The sequence below is a fragment of the Ruditapes philippinarum genome, unplaced genomic scaffold (genome assembly GCF_026571515.1).
Source record: "Ruditapes philippinarum isolate M1 unplaced genomic scaffold, ASM2657151v2 ctg683_1_1_1_1, whole genome shotgun sequence".
Taxonomy (NCBI): Eukaryota; Metazoa; Mollusca; class Bivalvia; order Venerida; family Veneridae; genus Ruditapes; species Ruditapes philippinarum.
Window position 1 is genome coordinate 428691 of NW_026861864.1, and position 24306 is coordinate 452996.

The 24306-nt window shown below is 33.3% G+C and overlaps 2 protein-coding genes across 2 annotated transcripts in view; both read right to left on the minus strand.

Moving 5' to 3' along the window:
• LOC132717150 (L-fucose kinase-like) overlaps positions 1-24306 on the minus strand; it is a 46186-nt gene that overhangs the window by 13329 nt on the left and 8551 nt on the right. Inside the window, exons 4-17 of the mRNA XM_060700557.1 lie at positions 23117-23167; positions 22566-22691; positions 21714-21786; positions 21276-21370; positions 20761-20841; positions 19100-19219; positions 18337-18514; positions 15418-15554; positions 14314-14472; positions 13324-13500; positions 8944-8951; positions 6999-7724; positions 6061-6398; positions 5672-5961 (exon numbers count right to left, since the gene is read on the minus strand). Coding sequence (XP_060556540.1) covers positions 5672-5961; positions 6061-6398; positions 6999-7724; positions 8944-8951; positions 13324-13500; positions 14314-14472; positions 15418-15554; positions 18337-18514; positions 19100-19219; positions 20761-20841; positions 21276-21370; positions 21714-21786; positions 22566-22691; positions 23117-23167 — 2559 coding nt within the window. The remainder of the gene's footprint in view (positions 1-5671; positions 5962-6060; positions 6399-6998; positions 7725-8943; positions 8952-13323; positions 13501-14313; positions 14473-15417; positions 15555-18336; positions 18515-19099; positions 19220-20760; positions 20842-21275; positions 21371-21713; positions 21787-22565; positions 22692-23116; positions 23168-24306) is intronic.
• On the minus strand, positions 4743-9076 carry LOC132717170 (uncharacterized). Its single transcript, XM_060700594.1, has 2 exons — positions 8333-9076; positions 4743-7724 (listed from the first exon to the last, which is right to left on the minus strand). The coding sequence occupies exon 2, from the start codon at positions 7721-7723 to the stop codon at positions 5618-5620; it is 2106 nt and encodes a 701-aa protein (XP_060556577.1). The 5' UTR covers position 7724; positions 8333-9076; the 3' UTR covers positions 4743-5617.

Genomic DNA, 24306 nt, shown 5'->3' on the forward strand with positions numbered 1-24306 from the left:
TTCAGTCTTAACATAGATATAATTGCAAACTGTCTAAAGGCTAGGAAATTTGATTGCAGGATACATGCATTTTCTGTTGGCTAGTCAGATAAGGGTAACATATATATAAAATCATAAATTTGTGGAATCATTGATTGAATACACATAGTTAATTACAAAAAGTATAGGATGTAAGTTTGAATACTGTGAGAAATAGTTCAGTATATCAAAAACATCAGCAATGTGATGTTTATAATATAAAAATAATCATATTCCTTTTTCTTATTTTTTAAAAACTGTTTTCAAAATACAAAAGGGATAAAATTATGACATTGTCAGTTTTGGGAAACTAAAAAGCCCCTGGAAAAATTGTCCCAGCAAAATCCCAAATTAAATTTAAAAATCATCATGAAACAAAACTTTATTTTTGTAAAATATAGTACCCTATTTAAAACATACCATTTTCCTGTCCCCACAGGTTTTTCCTTTAAAATCCACCCGGGTTCATCATTATCCCCCAGGGAAATTGGCCAAAAACTACTTCACACTCTTCACTTTGGGACCCTGAAAATATTTTGGCAGGAAATTTTTATAGCAAAATTAGCCCTTTTAAAAGTTTTAAAGGTTATTACATAGGTAACAAAAAATGCCGGGGGATTAAGCGGGAAACTTTCGAAAAGTTTTCACAAGGGTTTCTTTGGTTTATAATAATGCTTACCTATATGAATAAAATTGTCCGAAAAGATACAAAGGCTTGTTATTAAGATGTTTTATCGAGTTAATCACTGCTTTATTATTATAAATTGTTCAAACAAGAGGGCCATGATGGCCCTGAAGTCGCTCACCTGTATATAGGCCCCCGGAGCGGGGCCAGTTTAAACCCCAGGGCTTTTATTTGAACAAACTTGGTAGACACCCATTAGAAGATGTTTCATGCTAAACATCTAAGGTCTATACTTAAAAACAATGACACACCTGGGGCAGGGCCAGTTTTGCCCCAAGGGCTTTTATTTGAACAATATTTGTAGACACTTACTAGAAAATGTTTTATGCTTAATATCTAAACTCTAGGTTTTTTCAAAAAAGATTTTTAAGTTTTTGCTATACACATATAAGGAAAATCAATGTCACCGGGGCGGGCCAATTTTGACCCCAGGGCTTTTATTTGAACAAACTTTGTAGACACTCGCTAGAAGATGCTTCGTGCTTAATATCTAAACTCTAGCTGTTTGAGTTTTTTCAAAAAAGATTTTTAAAGTTTTTGTTATACACATATAAGGAAAATGAATGACCCCCCTGAGCGGGTCAATTTCGACCCCAGGGCTTTTATTACATCAAACTTGGTAGACGGTCACTAGAAGATGTTTCATGTTAAATATCTTAGCTCTAGCTCTTTGGGTTCTTTAAAAGAAGTTTTTTTAGTTTTTACTATATGCATATAGGGAAAATCAATGACCCCCTGGGACGGGGCCAATTTTCACCCCAGGGCTTTTATTTGAACAAACTTGGTAGACTCCCATTGGAGGATGTTTCATGCTAAATATCTTAGCTCTAGGTCTTTGGGTTCTTTAAAAGAAGATTTTTTAAGTTTTTACTATATGCATATAGGGAATGACCCCCCGGGCGGGACCAATTTTGACCCCAGGGCTTTTATTTGAACAAACTTTGTAGACATCCATTAGAACATGTTTCATGCTAAATATCTTAGCTCTAGGTCTTTGGGTTCTTTACAAGAAGATTTTTTTAAGTTTTTACTATATGCATATAGAGAAAATCAATGACCCCCTGGGGTGGGGCCAATTTTGACCCCAGGGCTCTTATTTGAACAAACTTGGTAGAAACCCATTAGAGGATGTTTCATGCTAAATATCTTAGCTATAGGTCTTTGGGTTCTTTTAAAGAAGATTTTTTAAGGTTTTAGCCTACTATATGCATATAGGAAAAATCAATGACCCCCTGGGGCGGGGCCAATTTTGACCCCAGGGCTTTTATTTGAACAAACTTGGTAGACACTCTCTAGAAGATGTTTCATGCCAAATATCTAAGCTCTAGCTCTTTGGATTTTTTAGAAGAAGATTTTTTAAGTTTTTTCTTTTGGTTGCCATGGCAACCAGAGTTCTGCATGGAATTAAATTCTTTGAACAATTTTCAAAGGTGACCACCAAAGGAACATTCATGTAAAGTTTGAATGAAATTGGCTTATTGGTTTATGAGGAGATGTCATTTAAAGTAAAAGTTTACGGACGACGGACAGACGGACGAAGGACGAAAAGCGATCACAAAAGCTCACCCTGTCACTTTGTGACAGGTGAGCTAAAAAGGCACAAACCCTTCAGTAGTTTTGGAGATATTTGCTTCACCAAGAATTTCTAAGAAGAAAAAGGGGCATAATTATGCAAAAAAGCAAATCAGAGTTATGGGACTTGTGCCAATCATGTTAGATAATCACAGAGAACAAGTGTGTGAAGTTTCAAGCCATTCTCTTCAAAAGTTATGGAAATACCAGCTTGCACGCAAAAACATAACCAAGAATTTTAAGTCCAAAAAGGGGCATACTTATGTACAAAAGCACATAAGAGTTATTGGACTTATGCCAATCATGTTAGATAATCACAGAGAACAAGTGTGTGAAGTTTAAAGCCATTCCCTTCAGTAGTTATGGAGATACAAGCTTGCACGCAAAATTTTAAACAAGAATTTTTAAGTCGAAAAAGGGGCACAATTATGCAAAAGAGCAAATCAGAGTTATGGGACTTGTGCCAATCATGTTAGATAATCACAGAAAACAAGTGTGTGAAGTTTCAAGCCATTCCCTTCAGTTGTTTTGGAGATACCAGCTTGCACGCAAAAACTTAACCAAGAATTTCTATGTCGAAACAGGGGCATAATTATGCAAAAAAGCAAATCAGAGTTATGGGACTTGTGCCAATCATGTTAGATAATCACAGAGAACAGGTGTGTGAATTTCAAGCCATTCCCTTCACTAGTTATGGAGATACCAGCTTGCACGCAAAAATTTAACCAAGAATTTCTAAGTCGAAAAAGGGGCATAATTATGCAAAAGAGCAAATCAGAGTTATGGGACTTGTGCCAATCATGTTAGATAATCACAGAAAACAAGTGTGTGAAGTTTCAAGCCATTCCCTTCAGTAGTTATGGAGATACCAGCTTGCACGCAAAAACTTAACCAAGAATTTCTATGTCGAAACAGGGGCATAATTATGCAAAAAAGCAAATCAGAGTTATGGGACTTGTGCCAATCATGTTAGATAATCACAGAGAACAGGTGTGTGAATTTCAAGCCATTCCCTTCACTAGTTATGGAGATACCAGCTTGCACGCAAAAATTTAACCAAGAATTTCTAAGTCGAAAAAGGGGCATAATTATGCAAAAGAGCAAATCAGAGTTATGGGATTTGTGCCAATCATGTTAGATAATCACAGAGAACAAGTGTGTGAAGTTTCAAGCCATTCCCTTCAGTAGTTATGGAGATACCAGCTTGCACGCAAAAACTTAACCACAGGGACGCCGACGCCGACAAATGGGTAACTGCATTAGCTTGATTATTCTGCGAATAGTCGAGCTAAAAATCAAAATAACTTTGCATTTTGCAATGTGTGATCACTCGATGATTTTTGAGTTTTTGTGCTTTGTTAATTTTCTCACTTTATTTTTGTCTGGGCCATTTCTTCTAAAATATAAAAGCTTTGAAAACTTCATAGGATGATTGATCTCATTGAGATGAAATGCAGTGCATGAAAAACCGGTACTCCATGATTTTTTATTTTTTTCTCTTTGTTTATTTTGTTACATTATTTTTATCCCAGCCATTTCACCTAAACTATAAAAGCTATGGACTTGAATCTTCATAGTTTGATAGATCTCATTGAGAAGAAGTGCAGTGCACAAGAACCAGTACTCTGTACTTCATGATTTTAGAGATATTGCCCTTTGTAAATTATAATACTTTACTTTTGTCCGGGCCAATGCTCCTACACTTTAAAAGCTATAGATTTGAAACTTCATAGGATGATAGATCTCATGAAGAAGAAGTGCAATGCACAAGAATTAGTACTCTGTACTGCATGATTTATGAGTTACTGCCCTTTATTTATTTTCTTAGTAAGTAGGCTTGTCCAGAGCATAACTTGGTCACAATAAAGCTACAGTCTCACTTACATCCCGGCAGAGCCCCTGTAGACGTCCGGGGTGATCCGGGAACGACCAGGGTACAACCGGGAACAACTGGGGTACATCCGTAATTCTGCCGGCAACGTCCTGGATGATACGGGAACATCCGGCATTCGACCCCGGATGGAATAAAATATTTAATATCACCGGGGTGGTCCGGGATGATCCGGGAAGGTATAGCTTTGCCGGCTTCATCCTTAGCTCTGCGGGGAACGACCAGGGTTATACCGGGAAAGCACCGTAGCTCTGCCGGCACAAACCGGGGATGATCCGGGGTATGATATAGCCGGTAGAGTTACGGTAGAGCCCCGGTATATGCCGGCAGAGCCCCGGTAACTACAGGCAGAGCCCCGGAGGATAAAGGTAGAGCTATGGTTGATCCCGGTAGAGCCCCGGCAAAGCCCGGATCATTTCAAAAGAATAACAACAATTTGCGATGATTGCACTTGTTTGTATTAAAAGCCTTTCCATTTCCCTTCTATCCAGTATGGCATTTTCAGAAAATCATCATGATATTAACAATAGTAAATAAAAATTATGTATCAATGTTATCATTTTCAGGAGTTTTCAATCCACCGGGGTTCTACCGGGGCTCTGCCTGGATTGTCCTGGGCTCTGCCGGGGCTCTGCCTGGATCGATCGGGGCTCTGCCTGGGTCAACCGGGGCTCTTCCGGCGTCATCCGGGAACAACCGGGGAAGCACCGGCATGAACTGTAGCTTCACCTGGGCTCTGCCTGGATGATCCAGAGCGCATCCTGGGTGGTTAGTAGGGAACTACCGTAGTGCTGCCGGGGTAAGTGTGACCGCAACAATAATTTCATCCCGGACCATCCAGTAACTTACTGGGATGGTCCTGGGCTCTGCCGGGAGTAAGTGAGACCGAGGCTTAAGTTTGATTGACTCCAAATTTGGTTTGTAAGCTTTTTTCATTGACCTGAAGTGCAATGCTTAAGGATCAATCACAGAGTCCTCAATTTGATCTGTCAGTGTAAAACTTTTCCATGGTATTTTTATTTTTGATAATGTTACAGTTTTATTAATCCTGATGTTACATTGTTACAATCAGTTCAAAAACCACTTAAGTTAAAGGTACATGTACATTGTAAGAGCAGTGTTTATAAATAACCAATATTTAAGAAGAAAATGCCTAATTTAAGTGACAGCTCAACTGTTTACAAGGTGACACAGAGCAAACTCGTGGAGTTCTAGTTATTTTGTTTATTTCATATTTTATAACAGTATAAGATTATATATACAAAATCATATCACATAGTAGTTGTTAATTCACTCTGATTGTTTTATTTGAGACTAAAATGTAACAGAAAGAATGATGAAAGGCATATACATGTATATATTTTAACATCTGAGTCAGTTTAATACACACAATCAGTATATAATCATTGAAAACTTCAGTTGTAATACTGTCACTGTATTTTGAACCCTTATTATTGTGCTGCCAATAAGCCAGAAAGGAGCTTACATATATGGATGATTGCTACATTGTTTCTTTGCCTTTGTTGAAGAGAAAGCAGGTAGTAATTTAATGCCTGTTGAGGTCTGTTTTCTTGTTCCATACATTGTCCTAAAATGTTGAGAGCTGTTTCTCTATGTCTGAGGTTTTTATCAGTTTCTATGGTTCTTATAAGTTTACTTAGTGCTTGTTGTTTATCTTCATGTCTTTGTAGATGACTGTAGATCTTGTATTGCAGGAAGTATAGGAAAGGTAGAGAATCAACTACAGCCCAGTCCATCCAATAGTCTTCATCCTCATCTCTGTGTATCATGTCATCTTGTGTAGATCTAAACATTTCATATTGTAGTTCATGAGGAACACAGTTGATCTCTTTCTGTATGAATGTGACACAAAATGCTGTTATATGTTTAATACAGTCCTCACTTTGTTCACCACATACCCTCTTGAATTCTGCTGTTACTGCTGGTGGAGGCATATCCTCGCATCTACAGATAGGAAAAACAGGATAAGAGTAATATTGTTGTTCAGTGTGTGTCAGTATTAGTTCAGCTTTCTCCATATCTCCTGTACTGTAGAACACTGAAGCCAATTTAAGTCTGCTATTCCAGATATCTGAGTTTAATCCATCTAATAACCAAACCAATGCTTGAGGTGACACTTGATTATTTTCACCAATGCTGGATGATGCCAGGATAGATCCATATGTGGTAAAAAGAAAAGGTGCTAGAAACTTGAATGCAGCCTGTTCTAATCTATTTCCATTAACATTGAAAGTAATTAGTTTACCTATACAATGCTTCATCGTTCTAATGTTTTTTGTGTGTAAATGTTGTAAAAGTCTCAGTTGAGACCCCCTTACAGTGAATGCTGTGTTTAAATATTCTTCGGTCATATAAAATTCATGTATTGCATGAGAAGATTGATGATAATATGCTCCGTGTGGTAGCATGTTCAGTTTAACTTGCAATCTATAGCCAAGATCATCAATATCAATTATAAGTAACATTTGTCTGTCATTCTGTAAAAAATCGCTTATATTTTTTGAAAGTTCATGTTTTTTTTCAGCTGTAAATTGCCCTGCCATCAAATTGTTTTCTCGGATAATGAAATGTGAACAACGGTCATTCTGTACACAGCTATGTAGTTCTGATAAGCAGTATGTTAAGCATATAAATAAATTGTTCTCTTTCCATATACTTGACTCTGTGTTTTCTATACAGTGTAAAAGAACTGTTTTACACATGAAACTTGATATATTAATTGTCCCCTGAGGATTAAGGAAGGATTTAAGAATCATTTTCAATAGTACATAGCACCTTATTTGTGTTATATTTAGGTTTAACATAAGGCACCTTTCTGTCAGGGATGTAGATATTCTCCATTCAAGTTCAGGATATTCACTGACCTTACTTCCAGTTGCAACAACAAAACACCCAGTTCTGACTGCATATCTTTTCATCTCTTGTGTTGGCCATCTACCAATACCTTGTCTATCTAACCAACTTGATGCTGATTGAGGCCATGATTTACAATGAAAAGCTATCACACTGTCCATATCATAGTATCCATGCTGTCCTTGTAAAGCATTTGATGGTCCATGATCTATAGCACCCGGAATTAAACCATTATACCTTGTGTTTTTTAATAATATTCTTCCACTTCTATCATTTATATGGTGTTCATCAGGAATGACAGTGACAGGAAGATATGGAGCATAAGGATGGAGCAGTTGTAAGAAACAATACCCGGGAGTAGTGTTCTCATCCTGTATCATGAGGTAGTTAAACTTGCCATGTTCCCACTGTGACCAGTCTTGTATTATATTGTACCTATGCAAACAGACTAGTATATCAATGTCTGAATGAAGTCCTCTAGTAGTTGTACCTTCACTCTGACTCCCTAGATGATAATTAGTCACGTTTATATCAGTTAACCTGAACATGATATTACCCATAGTTTCTCTCAGCATTAAATGTCTTCTCCTTCTCATCACCATTCTTTCATTGACACCAATGTCATCTAAAACCTCTGATAGTGCCAATGATAGGTTTTCTCTGTAGTCAGGTTCTTGAAACATTCTGTAATATATTAGTAAAAAGGAAAAATGTTTCAGTCAGCAACCAAGTTTATTTTGTCACATACTTCTTCATGTTAATTAACTGACCTTGATGTCATAGAACAGAACAGTACAGGATAGCCAATTTGGAAAGTTTACATAATTTTAGGTAGATATCAATTAATATTTAATATTTTATAGATTTTTTTTTCCTTTTATCTATTTGTTTCAATATTTTCCTATTTTTATTACATGAACATTTTGATGTCAGTATATTAATAATTGATGGGATGTGTGATTTCTAATTTCTTAATACTGAATGTTAAAGTTAATCCTGACAAATTATATTTTATCAATAGTAAATTGAACTAGTCCTTTAAAGTAGCGAAACATTTTTCATTTCCAGAGTTACATTTATAATATTTTTTTAATTAATACATAGTTATAAATTTGATTAAATTTTGTATAAAAATTACATTATATTAAATTGTAACTTGAAGCAGAAGCTAAGAAAAGGATACTTGAATTTAATATAAACATTATTAACTGGCATTAAACTCTTACATAATTAAATTTTCAATGAAATACTTTGTTAAAATATTATGTGTACAAAATAAATCATAAACTTACTTTGAAAAGATGATTTCGTACTATGTCGCAGAAACAAATCAAAGGAATTGTATTGATTCTGTTTCGCAAGATTTAAAGAAATTTTGCTACTTTTACTTCCTCTGATGATGTGAAGAGGAAAATAACTCATTTTTCCATCCTATTGTTTTATAAGAAAATTTGATTGTTTCCTCTGTTGAAAAAAAACACAACAACAATATACATGAAACTATAAGGACTATAAGTACTTAAATATAAAGTGTTTTCTATTTAAGCAATAAAGAAATTATTAAGATAACAATGATTTCAAGAATATTGCATGTACGAGATAAATAACTGTATTTTTATCGGTATATAAAAAAATGTTTTACAGACATGTCCAATCAAGTTTTTGAGATTATTGAAAACACAATAAATTTAGAAAGAAATGCACATTATTTAAATAACTGACAGAGTTTTCATCATGCTAACTTTGATATAAATGTCGTACAATACGGCAAATAAAACAAGACATGTATTTGTGATAAATCAACAAATACTGAAAATATCTTAAAAAAACTTGAAATATGGATAGATATGGAGATTATGCACAACAAGGTTCACAACTCTAGCACCAAAATTATTAGATTTACCTTCCCATCTCTTAAAAAAAAATTGTTGTATTTGTATAACTTCTTAATTTCTTAATGTATCTACTTCAAACTTTTAATATATGTTTTTTTATCATCACCCACATCATATGTGGCAATAGGTTCATATTTCTATCACTTAATCATCCTTGAACTCAGGAAATTCCATGAAAAAAAATGTAGTTTTCTATAACTTTTTTATTTAAATTTTCTTAAGATGTCTACTTCAAACTTCAAGTACATGTATATGTTCCTTATTATGACTCAAATCATGTGTGGGAAGATTCAATATCTAGCTTGACTATTTCCAGCATTATTCTCCTCCTCCCCCCCCCCATCCCCCTTGAACTTAGATTTTTTTCTATAAATTATTTTTTTTCCTCATTTCTAACAGGATTTACTTCAAACTTCAAATTCCCAGATCATTATGATATGACAAGGTTACATTTCCAGAATAATCTTCCCTGTTAACTTTTATTTTCTTTTTTTTATTCAATTAATCTTAATTATTTCTTCATGGATTTACTTCAAATTATTAAATATATATTCATTATTAACACTTACATCATATTATGTGATTAGTTTTATAAGGTTAGCACCTGGGTTTATGATTATTGTGCCCCAACTATGGGGGGGGGCATGTCTGTCCATCCCTCAGTCTGTTCTCTTTTGGTGTCACACATAGCTCAAAAAGTATTTGACCTAGGAATGTTGCTCAGCATGTGAAGTTAAGCACCTTGGGTTTCGCTTGTGGATTTATTCTGTTTTGTCAAAGTTATTGCCCCTGACTTCGTAAAAATTTGCAATTTTTGGGGAGGCTATGCCTCCCCAATGTTAAGATCGTTCATCAAATCTTACTGCAGCGGTAATCAGGTCAAAAAAACTAGCACCGTGATATTTTAAAGCTGACTCATCACTTATCACCGTTATTTACAGTTAAAACATGTTTTTGTTCTTAACCATCATACTTGCTGTTTGTAAAGTTCATAATTCTTAGAGAAGCGCTTTGTTTAAAAGTTTTCTAAATTTTAAAAAATGTGAGTGGTGTGGCGGTAAATCGGTCATTTACATCGGTCATAAATAGTTCTTATATTTAAACTCTTATACTTTTAACTACTTTATTGGGAATATTAAAAACAAAACGCATTATTGTAAAGTAATGAATAAATGTTTGAATTATTTGGCAAAACATTGTTTTTATTTTTGAAAACAATTTTCCAATTAATACGCAGCGACTAACTGTTTATGACGGGTCATTAACTAGAACGTTGCAACACCGTAGTCTCAATATCATGCATGTTCTTTTGTTGTTATAAACCATTAATAGTCCTTAAATTTTTTTAAAAAAGACAAATAATGGTAAACTGTCACTTACATCAGAGACATGGATCATGCTTGCGTGATAACTAAGGAAAACTAACTTATTAGTACACCCTAGGAGGCTGTACGCGGAAAACGCTCATAAACCGCTATATCATATAGCTGTTAGTAAATATTTTGCATACATTTAACTAAGAATTCACTGATGGTGATTAACATATAGTTTGAAAACATTATATTCTTGAACCATTATCGCCGAAAAAAAAACACTATTTAACTACAAAACCCGTAAGGACCCTCCGACAAAATTTCAGCACAAGAATACATTTTACATTTGGCAAAATAAATAATAAACAATACTTATATTTTCATCTCACATAATTCATCAATCAAACTTTTAATATAAAAGTATCTTTTAAAAATATGTCTGGCAATTGATAGATCCCTATTCTGACCTTTTATTTGAATAAGAATAAATTTAAACATGTGCTCTTTTGTTTAGGAATATGTTGAGGTTAAAGTCTTAATGTATCCACTAATCTCATAATTAGAATTAGACAGGTCAGAGATCTATACAACCACTTGTTTAGTTAATTACGCTCAGTTTTATCCCAATAGAAACATTCAAATATTTGGGGTAAAAAACATGACCAAAGAACCTAGTAGTCGTTTACCCGGTGGTGATCTCATTAAACTGATTATAGATTCGAATTGATTAGAAAACACAAATAAAAACATGTGTTTCGGTACAACAAAAAAATCGGAAGTATAGTGAACAGTTAAATGACAGAAATATGTGGTCAAATATGTTTTAACAAGGAAATAATTATTTCAGAGAAAGACGCAAATATCAGTCTTCAATCAAATGAATGACCCCGTATTGTGTAATTAGAAAGTTTATTCAATTCTAGGACAACGCATCATAATTTGATAGTCCATGTGTAATAAAATTCAAATTTTCAATACAGATACATAAAAAAAATATTTAAGAATAATAAGCTTTTTTAAAAAAAAAAAAAAAGTAAAACGCATGTATATACGAATGACTTACAGTCGAGCATCGGGAATTCATCAACATATTTTATGAAACTTTAATTTGAAAACGATATTTGCGCCCGCTGAAGTGATTAATGTTAATTTGAATCAATAAAATAAAAAAACTTATATGTTTGTGTTCTAAAAATAATCGGCGGCACAAGTGGAATTTCGTATTCATTTTACAACACTTGAACAATTACCGCAGAAAAAGTGTTGTTGTTTTTGTTTTGTTTTGTTTTCAACAAAAACTTCCAAAACACGCTATTTATAACACCATTTATAGCACTGACACTTTGATGTTCTCATCTATTTGAGGGAAATGGTCAACAGAGATAACCCTACGTATTAATCGCAAACCCTGTTAACAACAGATTTTCCGCAGTACATATTTCAAGCTAGTGAGGTTTAAAACTATCGATAAACTACCATAAGTTGGTCGAGTGTTGGTGGTAAAAAAAGAAGATATAACTTCCTGATCAATTTTTACTTAGGTTGATTCAATTTTGAATAAGCTTTGTAGATATGTATTTTTTCAAGAAATATTTAGCTTTCATAAATATTCGAAGTCAAAGTCAGCGAAGAGTAATGAAATGGGAATAATTTTCTGAAACGCAGGAAGGTATACCTCTTGTTGTGTCAGAGTTATGTCACAGACAAAGTTCAAAGTGTAAAAACAACCCAAATGTTGTGCACGACACATTGTCTCAATATGGTGATCATTTATGTGAAATAGTTGTAAAGTCCGACTTCAAATAACGAAGTTATGCGCCGTACATGATTTTGCTGCAAGGTCATGCTGTGACCTTGACCTTCAAGGTAGCGACCCAAATGTTGCATGCAACACACATCGTCTCAATATGGTGATCATCTCTGTGAAATAGTTGTTAAATCCGACTTCCAGTAACGAAGTTATGGGCTGGACACGATTTTGCTGCAAGGTCATGCCGTGACCTTAACCTTCAAGGTAGCGACCCAAATGTTGCATGCAACACATCGTCTCAATATGGTGATCACCTCATTGAAATAGTTGTTAAATCCGACTTCCAGTAACGAAGTTATGGGCCAGACACAATTTTGCTGCAAGGTCATGCTGTGACCTTGACCTTTAAGGTAGCGACCCAAATGTTGCGCGCGACACGTCGTCTCAATATGGTGATCATTTCTGTGAAATAGTTTTAAAATCCGACTTCAAATAACAAAGTTATCGGCCGGACACGAATTTGGGTCGTACGGACGAAATTTTTCGGGGAGCATAAAAAACTATTGTTAATTGATTTATTGGCAGGTCAATATACTTTTTTGTTGAATTGCCTTAAAACCATTTATGAAAAACACATTACACCTCATGTTCTAACTGCAGATCTCAGTTTTCTGTTGTTACCAATATCTGTCTATCTATAGCCTATGCGTACTATCCACTTGTAAGGACACAAAATGTTGCTTTCGCTGTCGAGTACAGACCCTGAACATGTCACCAGTCATTCCCTTAAAGAGTTAATTTTGAAACACAAAGTGGTGATAATTTACCTCAATGCAATACCAAAGATGCCAATGAAATGGCCCCTCCTCCTAACGGTGAGTGAAAGTGTGCATGACACATAACGTCTCATTACTATAATGCTCCAGACACAGGGAAAAAGACTGTCCTTTTTTAGAAGTCTTTAACAATTTTGGAAAAAGAAAAACAATGCGCAAACTTCCTATAAACATGTGCTTTAACGATAAAGCCACCAAATTATATATATATATCAATATTATATTTTACTTTGCAAAAGTAATCAATAATCCAAGTGACCCTCGGAAATTTCCTATAAATATCAACCGGAATGCATCAATGACATATATTTTTGAAGATGAAAGTGTTTCGCAGAAGCCCAAGTGTGTAGATAAGCTCTATTATTGTTCAACAAGTCATGCTTTAAGTACTTGAAACTTAATGTTTTACTAAAATTAGGCAGGGAACTCTTCTTTATAGCAGAAGCCTATTAACAATAGTCCGATGCTTGTTCGATAAGTCATGCTTTAAGAACTTGAAACTAAACGTTTTACTAAAATTAGACAGGTATCTCTCCTTAAACTTACCTCTATGTTGTCAAAGCGGCCATGTGTTGTAGTAACGTGGATAGATTTTCCCAGCATTGGGACAAAGATGGTATTACACTGTACAATAATAGAGTCAGCAAATGATAACCTCTCTGTTGACTAAAATATAAACAAATTATTTTTACTAATTATATTATAACTACATACAACAGTTTGAAATAAAATAGTTTCAGAGACTGATCTGTACTTCTTTTTTCTTTCATCCTGATGAAGAACCAGATAGGTTTGAAACCGGTAGATCTGTATTAAAATTTTGTTCACATTTTTCCAGTGTTGACATGTGGTTTCTTTGTATTCTTCCTTTTCATCCAGTTTCTTTTTTCTTTGGTTGGGTTATACATCGCACCAACAGAGTAAAAGCAATAAGGCGGCTAGACTAGAGAAGGTCTACCAGTATATCATTTCAGGTTTGAATGGGCACCTAAGTAGAACCACCTACGTTCCGTAAGCTAGCTGGATAGCAAACATATGCCAAGTTCACAAAATACCTTACATGCTAGTTTTCTTCAGAAAATGCTAATGAGTTAAAAATTGTACAGCTGTTATTTCACAACCACATTTCCTTTATAGATAAGCTTAAATATATTAACATTTGTTTGTTATAGAAACAGCATGTTATTCAGGGCTGGCGAAATCTGATTTTGAATTCTTGGTTCATTTTTGTCTGAAGCATTTCTTAACTTATCCGTATGTTATTTATAGAGTAAATTCTTTAAAAAATTCCCACTTGTGTCTGCCAACCTGGGCAATATAGACAATTGATTTTGCTGCCCTGTAGTTTCCTCACTACAGTTACCACAAATCTTTTAAAAGCTGTTCACTGATTCATACATTATATAATTATATAATCATTCAAAATAACAAAATAATTTGAAGATTTTATTTAACAATACATATAATTTTAAAACATACCTGTGGATCTGTGACGAGGCCAGATATGAAGGAATCTTTACCTATGGTTACATGACCTTGTAAATTACAGTGTGTAATGATACACTTGGGACCAACTATAACATTCTCTCCTACAACACTATTTATCACTGTAGTAGATTCATCAACTTGATCTGTATTCTTAAAATAAACATAATATTATTTGTAAGGTAAAAAAAAAAGAGAGTTTAAAAATCTAACACCAGCTGCCAGTACAGACCAGAATATCTAGCTCGAGGGTAACTGTTTATGGCGGAAACAAGGCTCTGCCAAGTTTCTACTAAACGGTTACCCCTAGAGCTAGCTATTCCTGTCTGTGACGACAGTCGATGTTTGATTCTTTTTCTTGCATGTAACAAATCAATGATATTTCGGAAAGAAATTACAAAAACTAATATTTTTATTTAGCACTTATTCTTATAGTAGCATAAGGGAAAGGGAAACCAGAGAGCCACATGCATAGTCAATGCTTGTCTATTAAGTGCAACCAATCTTAAAAAAAGTCTAAGTTAAAAAGGGACATAACTCAAAAATATAGCTTTCAGAATTATGCCCCTTGTCTTACAACTGCACCTTGTCAAAATAAGCTAGCATATTCCAAGATTCATTAAACTTTTAAAATGTTGAATAGTTGGCTATACATTCAAGTTTTTGCATGATGACAACAATACCGCAGCAATTGTAATAGCTCAACTTTCTCTTCAAAAGACAAATTTTGCATTTTTTTCTGTTTTTAGGTGTCCCTATTAATCCATGTAAGATTTTCAAATTTCATGTTTTAAGGCTTTTGGACCTCAGGGGAGTTCCTTTACGGCGGATGAACTGAATGGAATTGGCTATAGAATTAACTAAGAGTGCACCTTACATGGTTATCATACAGTAAATTCATAAAAACAGACTGACTTTAAACAAGTGTACAATAAATTCACTTGATATTTGCTATAACATTAAAAGAAGTTCAATATTTCTAATGCTGCAATTCTATTTTTAGCATAAATGCTTTTACAAATAGAATCAATGCTGCAGTACATGTATAGCCATTTAGTAGTATCCGACAGTTGTGTAATTTACTGGTAGATAGTTTACCTGTATATGAGAATGTGTCCAGTTTTGCCATCTAAAAGTTCCCTCAGGAAAACACTGCTCCATAAATCTATCCTGAATGTTTTTCTTGTGTTCTTGTATTGTATGAGGAAAGATACAGGTTCCATCTTCTATCATACCTAAAATCATCTCATAATTTAAATCAATTATATTCTATGTACATACAAAATAGTACAGAAGTAGTAATATATTCTAAATATGTAACTTTGAGAATTCTGAAGTTTTATAAATCGTTTAATTGTATTCAAGAACTTCTCCTAAACAGAAGAGGTAAATATGTAAAGAAGCAGATTAAGTGTTGTACTGTGCCAGTCTTTGGTGGTAAATATGGTAGGTGTTAAAATTTTGTACTGTATCAGTTACTAGTGTAAAATGTTGTAGGTGGTAAAGTATTGTATTGTGGCAGTCATTGGTGGTAAAATATTGTATTGTGGCAGTCACTGGTGGTAAAATATTGTATTGTGGCAGACACTGGTGGTAAAATATTGTATTGTGACAGTAACTGGTGGTAAAATATTGTATTGTGGAAGTCACTGGTGGTAAAATATTGTATTGTGACAGTAACTGGTGGTAAAATATTGTATTGTGACAGTCACTGGTGGTAAAGTATTGTATTGTGGCAGTCACTGGTGGTAAAATATTGTATTGTGGCAGTAACTGGTGGTAAAGTATTGTATTGTGGCAGTCACTGGTGGTAAAATATTGTGTTGTGACAGTAACTGGTGGTAAAGTATTGTATTGTGACAGTAACTGGTGGTAAAGTATTGTATTGTGGCAGTCACTGGTGGTAAATTATTGTATTGTGACAGTAACTGGTGGTAAAGTATTGTATTGTGGCAGTCACTGGTGGTAAAATATTGTATTGTGGCAGACACTGGTGGTAAAATATTGTATTGTGACAGTAACTGGTGGTAAAATATTGTATTGTGGAAGTCACTGGTGGTAAAATATTGTATTGTGACAGTAACTGGTGGTAAAATATTGTATTGTGGCAGTCATTGGTGGTAAAATATTGTATTGTGGCAGTCACTGGTGGTAAAATATTGTATTGTGGCAGTACTGGTGGTAAAATATTGTATTGTGGCAGTCACTGGTGGTAAAATATTGTATTGTGGCAGTCACTGGTGGTAAAATATTGTATTGTGGCAGACACTGGTGGTAAAATATTGTATTGTGGCAGTCACTGGTGGTAAAATATTGTATTGTGACAGTAACTGGTGGTAAAGTATTGTATTGTGGCAGTCACTGGTGGTAAAATATTGTATTGTGGCAGTAACTTCTGGTAAAATATTGTATTGTGGCAGTCACTGGTGGTAAAGTATTGTATTGTGACAGTAACTGGTGGTAAAGTATTGTATTGTGGCAGTCACTGGTGGTAAAATATTGTATTGTGACAGTCACTGGTGGTAAAGTAGTATTTATTGTGGCAGTCACTGGTGGTAAAGTATTGTACTGTGGCAGTCACTGGTGGTAAAATATTGTATTGTGACAGACACTGGTGGTAAAATATTGTATTGTGACAGTAACTGGTGGTAAAATATTGTATTGTGGCAGTAACTGGTGGTAAAAGTATTGTATTGTGACAGTAACTGGTGGTAAAATATTGTACTGCGACAGTCACTGGTGGTAAAATATTGTATTGTGACAGTAACTGGTGGTAAAGTATTGTATTGTGAACAGTAACTGGTGTAAAATATTGTACTGTGACAGTAAACTGGTGGTAAAATATTGTATTGTGGCAGTAACTGGTGGTAAAAGTATTGTATTGTGACATTAACTGGTGGTAAAATATTGTATTGTGGCAGTCACTGGTGGTAAAATATTGTATTGTGACAGTAACTGGTGGTTAAAGTATTGTATTGTGACAGTAACTGGTGGTAAAGTATTGTATTGTGGCAGTCACTGGTGGTAAAATATTGTATTGTGGCAGTTACTGGTGGTAAAGTATTGTATTGTGACAGTAACTGGTGGTAAAATATTGTACTGTGATAGTCACTGGTGGTAAAAATATTGTATTGTGACAGTCACTGGTGGTAAAATATTGTATTATGACAGTTAACTGGTGGTAAAGTATTGTATTGTGACAGTAACTGGTGGTAAAGTATTGTATTGTGGCAGTCACTGTGGTAAAATATTGTATTGTGACAGTAACTGGTGGTAAAATATTGTATTGTGGCAGTCACTTGTGGTAAAGCATTGTATTGTGACAGTACTTGGTGGTAAAGTATTGTATTGTGGCAGTCACTGGTGGTAAAATATTGTATTGTGACAGTAACTGGTGGTAAAATATTGTATTGTGGCAGTCACTTGTGGTAAAGCATTGTATTGTGACAGTAACTGGTGGTAAAAATATTGTATTGTGGCAGTCACTGGTGGTAAAATATTGTATTGTGACAGTAACTGGTGGTAAAGTATTGTATTGTGACAGTAACTGGTGGTAAAGTATTGTACTGTGACAGTAACTGGTGGTAAAATATTGTATTGTGACAGTAACTGGTGGTAAAATATTGTATTGTGACAGTCACTGATGGTAAAATATTGTATTGTGACAGTAACTGGTGGTAAAATATTGTATTGTGACAGTAACTGGTGGTAAAATATTGTATTGTGACAGTAACTGGTGGTAAAATATTGTACTGTGACAGTAACTGGTGGTAAAGTATTGTATTGTGACAGTAACTGGTGGTAAAGTATTGTACTGTGACAGTCACTGGTGGTAAAATATTGTATTGTGACAGTAACTGGTGGTAAAGTATTGTATTGTGACAGTAACTGGTGGTAAACTGTTGTACTGTGCTAGACACTGTTTTTATAGTGAGAAGTAAAAGGATATATACATAAAATATAACTTTCATGGTTCTTTAGACATATATAAGATATCAAAGTGAAACAGTAACTCACAAGCTTTGATCTTATATTTATGTAGATCATCCCACAGTATTGTCCTAGCTTGTCTCATTGTCTTTATATCACCCACAGCAACATCTTTACCATAGCTACCACTTCGTGCACCTGAACGGAAATCTCGTGCATTTACTCCTGAACACATTGGCAGCATTACATCAAAAAATAAAGAAAGCTGAAAACAGAGAATTAAACAATTCAGCTTTAAAGATGAATTCTAAGACTTCCTTTTGTTAATAAAAAACCACACCTATTCTAGGATTTGAAAAACAGGGGGGATTTTTCTGAAAATTTAGAATATATTATATTTGTTGATTTTTTCCCTTCTTTCTCTATGTAAAATGTCCCCCCTGGCTCTGGAAAAATAGGGGGGGGGGATTCTCAAAAATATCCATCCCCCTCCTAGAATAGACACTGCAATGCCAAAGAATACTTTAATATATGTCAAGTTCATCATTGTAAAGAAGCGCCAGCAAAATATAGAAATCATGTATGTAAACTCTAAGAAACTATTTCTATTTTTACATTCGTAAATCATTTTTGTGTAAGTCACAAAACCTTAAAGAATTCACATATTCATTTTATTTGTAGATCTCAAATACTATCATCACCACAAGACAATAAGTTGTGTTTACAAGTTTAGAAGTTGACAAAGACCTCTTGTATATTGTTAAGTACAACAGAGCATTTTCGTTAAACATGTGAGCTTTTCAAAGACTAATTTTATATGTAATGAATGAATGTTCAATCAGAATCTTACCTTGATAGGAGAAACACCACTATCAACACCCATGTATGTACAGGCATCTAGAGGTGGTTTAATGCAGAATGACAGCAATGTCTCTGATACTTCTGCAGAGAAATATACCATAGCACACACCTAAAATTATAACAGAGAAATATACCATAGCACACCTAAAATTATACAAGATAAAATATACCATAGCACACACCAACAATTATACCAGAGAAATATACCATGGCACACACCTAAAATAATACCAGAGAAATATACCATGGCACACACCTACAATTATAACATAAAATATACCATAGCACACACCTATGATTATACCAGAGAAATATACCATAGTACACACCTACAATTATACCAGAGAAATAAACCATAGCACACACCTACAATTATACCAGAGAAATATACCATAGCACACACCTACAATTATACCAGAGAAATATACCATAGCACACACCTACAATTATACCAGAGAAATATACCATAGCACACACCTACAATTATACCAGAGAAATATACCATAGCACACACCTACAATTATATCAGAGAAATATACCATAGCACACACCTATGATTATACCAGAGAAATATACCATAGAACACAACTACAATTATACAAAAGAAATATACCATAGCACACGCCTAAAATTATACCAGAGAAATATACCATAGCACACACTTACAATTATACCCAAAAAAATTATCCTTGCACCAACCTACAAATATACCAGAGAAATATACCATAGCACGCACCTATAAATATACCAGAGAACTATACCATAGCACACACCTACAATTATACCACAGAATTATACCATAGCACACACCTACAATTATACCAGTGAAATATACCATAGCACACACCTACAAATATACCAGAGAACTATACCATAGCACACACCTACAATTATACCACAGAATTATACCATAGCACACACCTACAATTATACCAGTGAAATATACCATAGTACACACCTACAAATATACCAGAGAACTATACCATAGCACACACCTACAATTATACCACAGAATTATACCATAGCACACACCTACAATTATACCAGTGAAATATACCATAGCACACACCTACAAATATACCAGAGAACTATACCATAGCACACACCTACAATTATACCACAGAATTATACCATAGCACACACCTACAATTATACCAGAGAAATATACCATAGTACACACCTTAGTGACCTATGATTATACCACAAAAATATACCATATCACATACCTAACATTATACCATAAAATATACCATAGCACACATCTACAATTATACCAGAAAAATATACCATAGCACACACCTACAATTATGCCAGAGAAATTTACCATAGCACACACCTACAATTTTACTACAGCAATATATTGTATACCATAGAACACATGTTAAACTATTCCAAAAAATACACCATAGCACACACCTAAACTTGTACAACAAACATATAAAATGGAACATACCTAACAATCTTAAGGCTTTTAAAAACACAATACTTCAAACAAAAGCTCTCAAAAGAACAAAAATGCATTAACATGCAAAGATTTAAAACTGTCAGTACAATCTATGTTTTTTATAATAGTTTTGTTTTTTATTATAGTTTTTTTTTTTAATATAAAACAGGGAAAAAAATATATGAAGAAAATTTAATATTAGTTACCATAGGAACTGTCCCATCTTTTCTTTCACAAACATCAAGATTCTTTATAGTCTCTTTATATAGAATATCTTCTACAAAACCCTGCAAATAAATAACATTTTTCAGTTAATGTAGCTACTTTAAATTCAAGAATGTTTTAGCAGTTGGTAAAGTTTGATGACATCTGAAACAGGCTTACATCTTCTTTATTTTGAATTCTGAATTATAATCAGTACAATCAGCACATGTATAACTGCATCATTTAATATCTTGAAATATAGTAATATTACATAATTGCTTATTTTAAATACTAGTATTACGAAAAATCAGGAAAAGAATGCTATTAAAGCAATTTAAACAAAAATAAATCCTTTTTCACCATTGTAATCTTTTCTAAATTTATATAGTCAGGTGTAAATGTTAACAAAACCGGTGTGCAAAAAACATTTAAAAGCCTATTTTCTACACATGTATTTTCATTCCATTATTATGCCTATACCACATTATTAAAACCAATTTAAGACTTTAAAAAATACCTGATCATTGAGTTTATACACTCCATGATGACGGCAATACCCTGGTGTAGATGGCACAGTTATAGCACAAACATTACACTCTTCCCATGGTATTTCTAAAGAAAAAAGTATTTTTCATAAAATTACAATGTCAATAAACACGTTAATAGATTGCATATCATTTGATAAAATATAATTGTATTGAAAAAAGTGATTCAAAAATAACTTCCATCCATCAAGCAATCTAAATATTGAATAGAGAATGTAAGTCAAGATTATAAACTACTTTCAACACAAACGTTTTAGACATATATACAGTTCACACGGAAAGATAATGAAATTGAAATTACAATAATTTACTGGCATTATTTCTATGAAATCGTTTTCAGTAACACAATAGTTTAACAATCACACTACCTTAGGAAGTTTCAGGTGAGGGGATATAGACTAAAATATAACCTGCATTATATGGTACTGTTAGAATCATGTCTGTACTGCTGACCCAAACACCTGGTGAAGCCTTCACTGCTATCTGAAAATACATAACTTATCATGATAAGAGCTGTCGGTAGGACAGCATGATCAACTATTCTAACTTTTAGATAGTAAAACAAAAGCCTAGATAATGTAGAATTTTCTTAGTTCATAAAAGACCATAATTCCATCAAAATCCATGTAAGAGTTATGTGCCTTGGACAGTTATCTTCTTTTATGCCCTAAAATAAATGTGTGAAGTTTCAACCCACTCTCTTCAGTACATGTAGTTTTGGAGATACCAACTTGCATGCAAAAACTTAAAACAATGTTAGATGCTGAAGCCAATGCCGACCCCAAGGTGAGTACAATAGCTCTCTCTTTTCCTTGAATAGTCAATGTAATATATTTCAAATATATATTTTACATATACTGGTAAGCACATGCTATTTTTACATATAATCATCATGTTTTAAGATATGATTATATTTTTAGGGGTTGTTTTTTTTTATTTCATTTTATACATAATCATGTTTTTTACATATAACCATATATTTGTTTCATTTAATCATACAAAGACCATATACATATAATCATACAAGATCATTTAAATATAATCATATATGATTGTTTACATATAATCATACAAGATTGTTTACATATAACCATACAAGTCTAAGATTTTAAAATAAGTTCATAGACCTTTTTAATGATTTTTTTCAATAAATATCTTTGAAATATAAAAACAAATACCAGTTGCTTTACAAATACTGCACAACATTTGCATATGATCTTTATTTACCACTCAATTTATGTAGTACATACAATAGTATTTACCTTTTCTGTTATAAGTTTGACCAACACATCAATCATACAAGTCAAGCCATCAGGGTCTTGAATGCTCAGTTTCACTGGTAATGTTGTAAATGGTCGCCCACAAGCATCATATGCGTATGTCCGTCCCTTTAATGCAGAAAATACGACAAACTTGAATATAATAGTCAAAGTTTATCGTGAAAAATAATATAAATAAAATAAAGTATTCAACATCATTAAGCTATCTCTAATAACAGTTTCCTAAAAATTGAGTCTCAAATAACCAAATTCTAAACAATTGTGTCATTACTAACGAAGTACTCAAATAATTGAGTCTATAATAATTGAGTCTCTAATAACTGAATCTCTAGTATTTAATAATTTAAGTCTTTTATAACTGAGTATTCTTACAATTCTACAATTCAGTCTCTAACAACTGAGTTCCAATTTAAATTCATATACACCATGGAATAATAGACTACTGAATATTATGAAAGAGAATCACTACAAAATGATTAATCAATAAACAGAACCAAACTAAAAGTCTCTTATAAATAAAACTTCAAACTCACATTATGTAAGATTAGTATGTTGGAATCACGTAAAACTTCTGTTGTTAGAACCTGAAATATAAATTTAATTACAACAACTCAAATAGTTTTAGTAAAATTCTATAACATACACACATACAGAAAAATAAATAAATATTTTTGCTTCAATTTTTTAAGAATTGATATAAATTTTCTATGGAATCATTTTAAAACCTATCCAGCTGAAAAATTATTAATACATTCTTAGATATCTTGCCCCAACAATTATGCACTAATGTATAGTAATGATCACTTCAATTCAACTGAACTAAAGAGGGGGACATAAAAACATACATAGATCAAAATTACTTGTTATGTATAGAAAAAAAGGTCATTATAATAATTTACAAGTCATGGGGTGCATGAAAACTTCATTACGCTGGAGTCTACTAATATGGGTTAAAGAAAAATAGTTAATAATCAGTATTATTGGACAGTTTATGTAAAGTCATCATTTTTTTATATAAAAGTACTGTAACATCAATGTTCATCAACTTTCTGCTCCCATTTGCATAAATTTACAGGACTTGTAATTTAACATTTGCAAAAGAAGTTTCATCCTTGGTAACCCATACATACTCATTGCATATACACTTAATGAATGTAATTCAGTGAAATCAGTACCCGTGGGTTTCCACGATGAAGAAAGAGCTAGGTTCACTAACCACCGAAAATGGCCCAAAACTGACGGAAAATAAAAACTACAGAAAAACTATATTTTGTGTTTTGTTTTTAATCAACATCATCAATTAAATACAGAAATTGATTTTCTTCCATAAAAATCATCGTATAAAGTGATTTTTATGATTTTTGTTTGAACCCTGTTCTTGCCAAAATGGCAATATTTAAGTGCTATGATAGGGAATTTTTCAGTGTCCCAGTATGAGCGCACGTTTGTTCCACCTTTATTCCAGCTTAAATCGATTTGTTATTCAATTATCTTTAAATAAATAATAGTTATTTTGTGGAACACGCGTGTGCTCATATTATAAAATGAGAAAGTGTGAGACCCTTTGTTATTTATCAAAGGCCAAATATCGATTTAAAAACCAATATTTCCTATAATTTTCGTAACAAATAACGTTATTGATAAGCAAATTATATAAGAAAAAATTTAAAGGAGATATTTCAAAGTGAATGCGAACCTTTGGAATCACAAACAAAACAACAAA

What these genes read in the sequence shown, in the direction of transcription:
- LOC132717170 (XM_060700594.1), bottom strand. Translation starts at nt 7,723, where the DNA reads ATGTTTCAAGAACCTGACTACAGAGAAAACCTATCATTGGCACTATCA.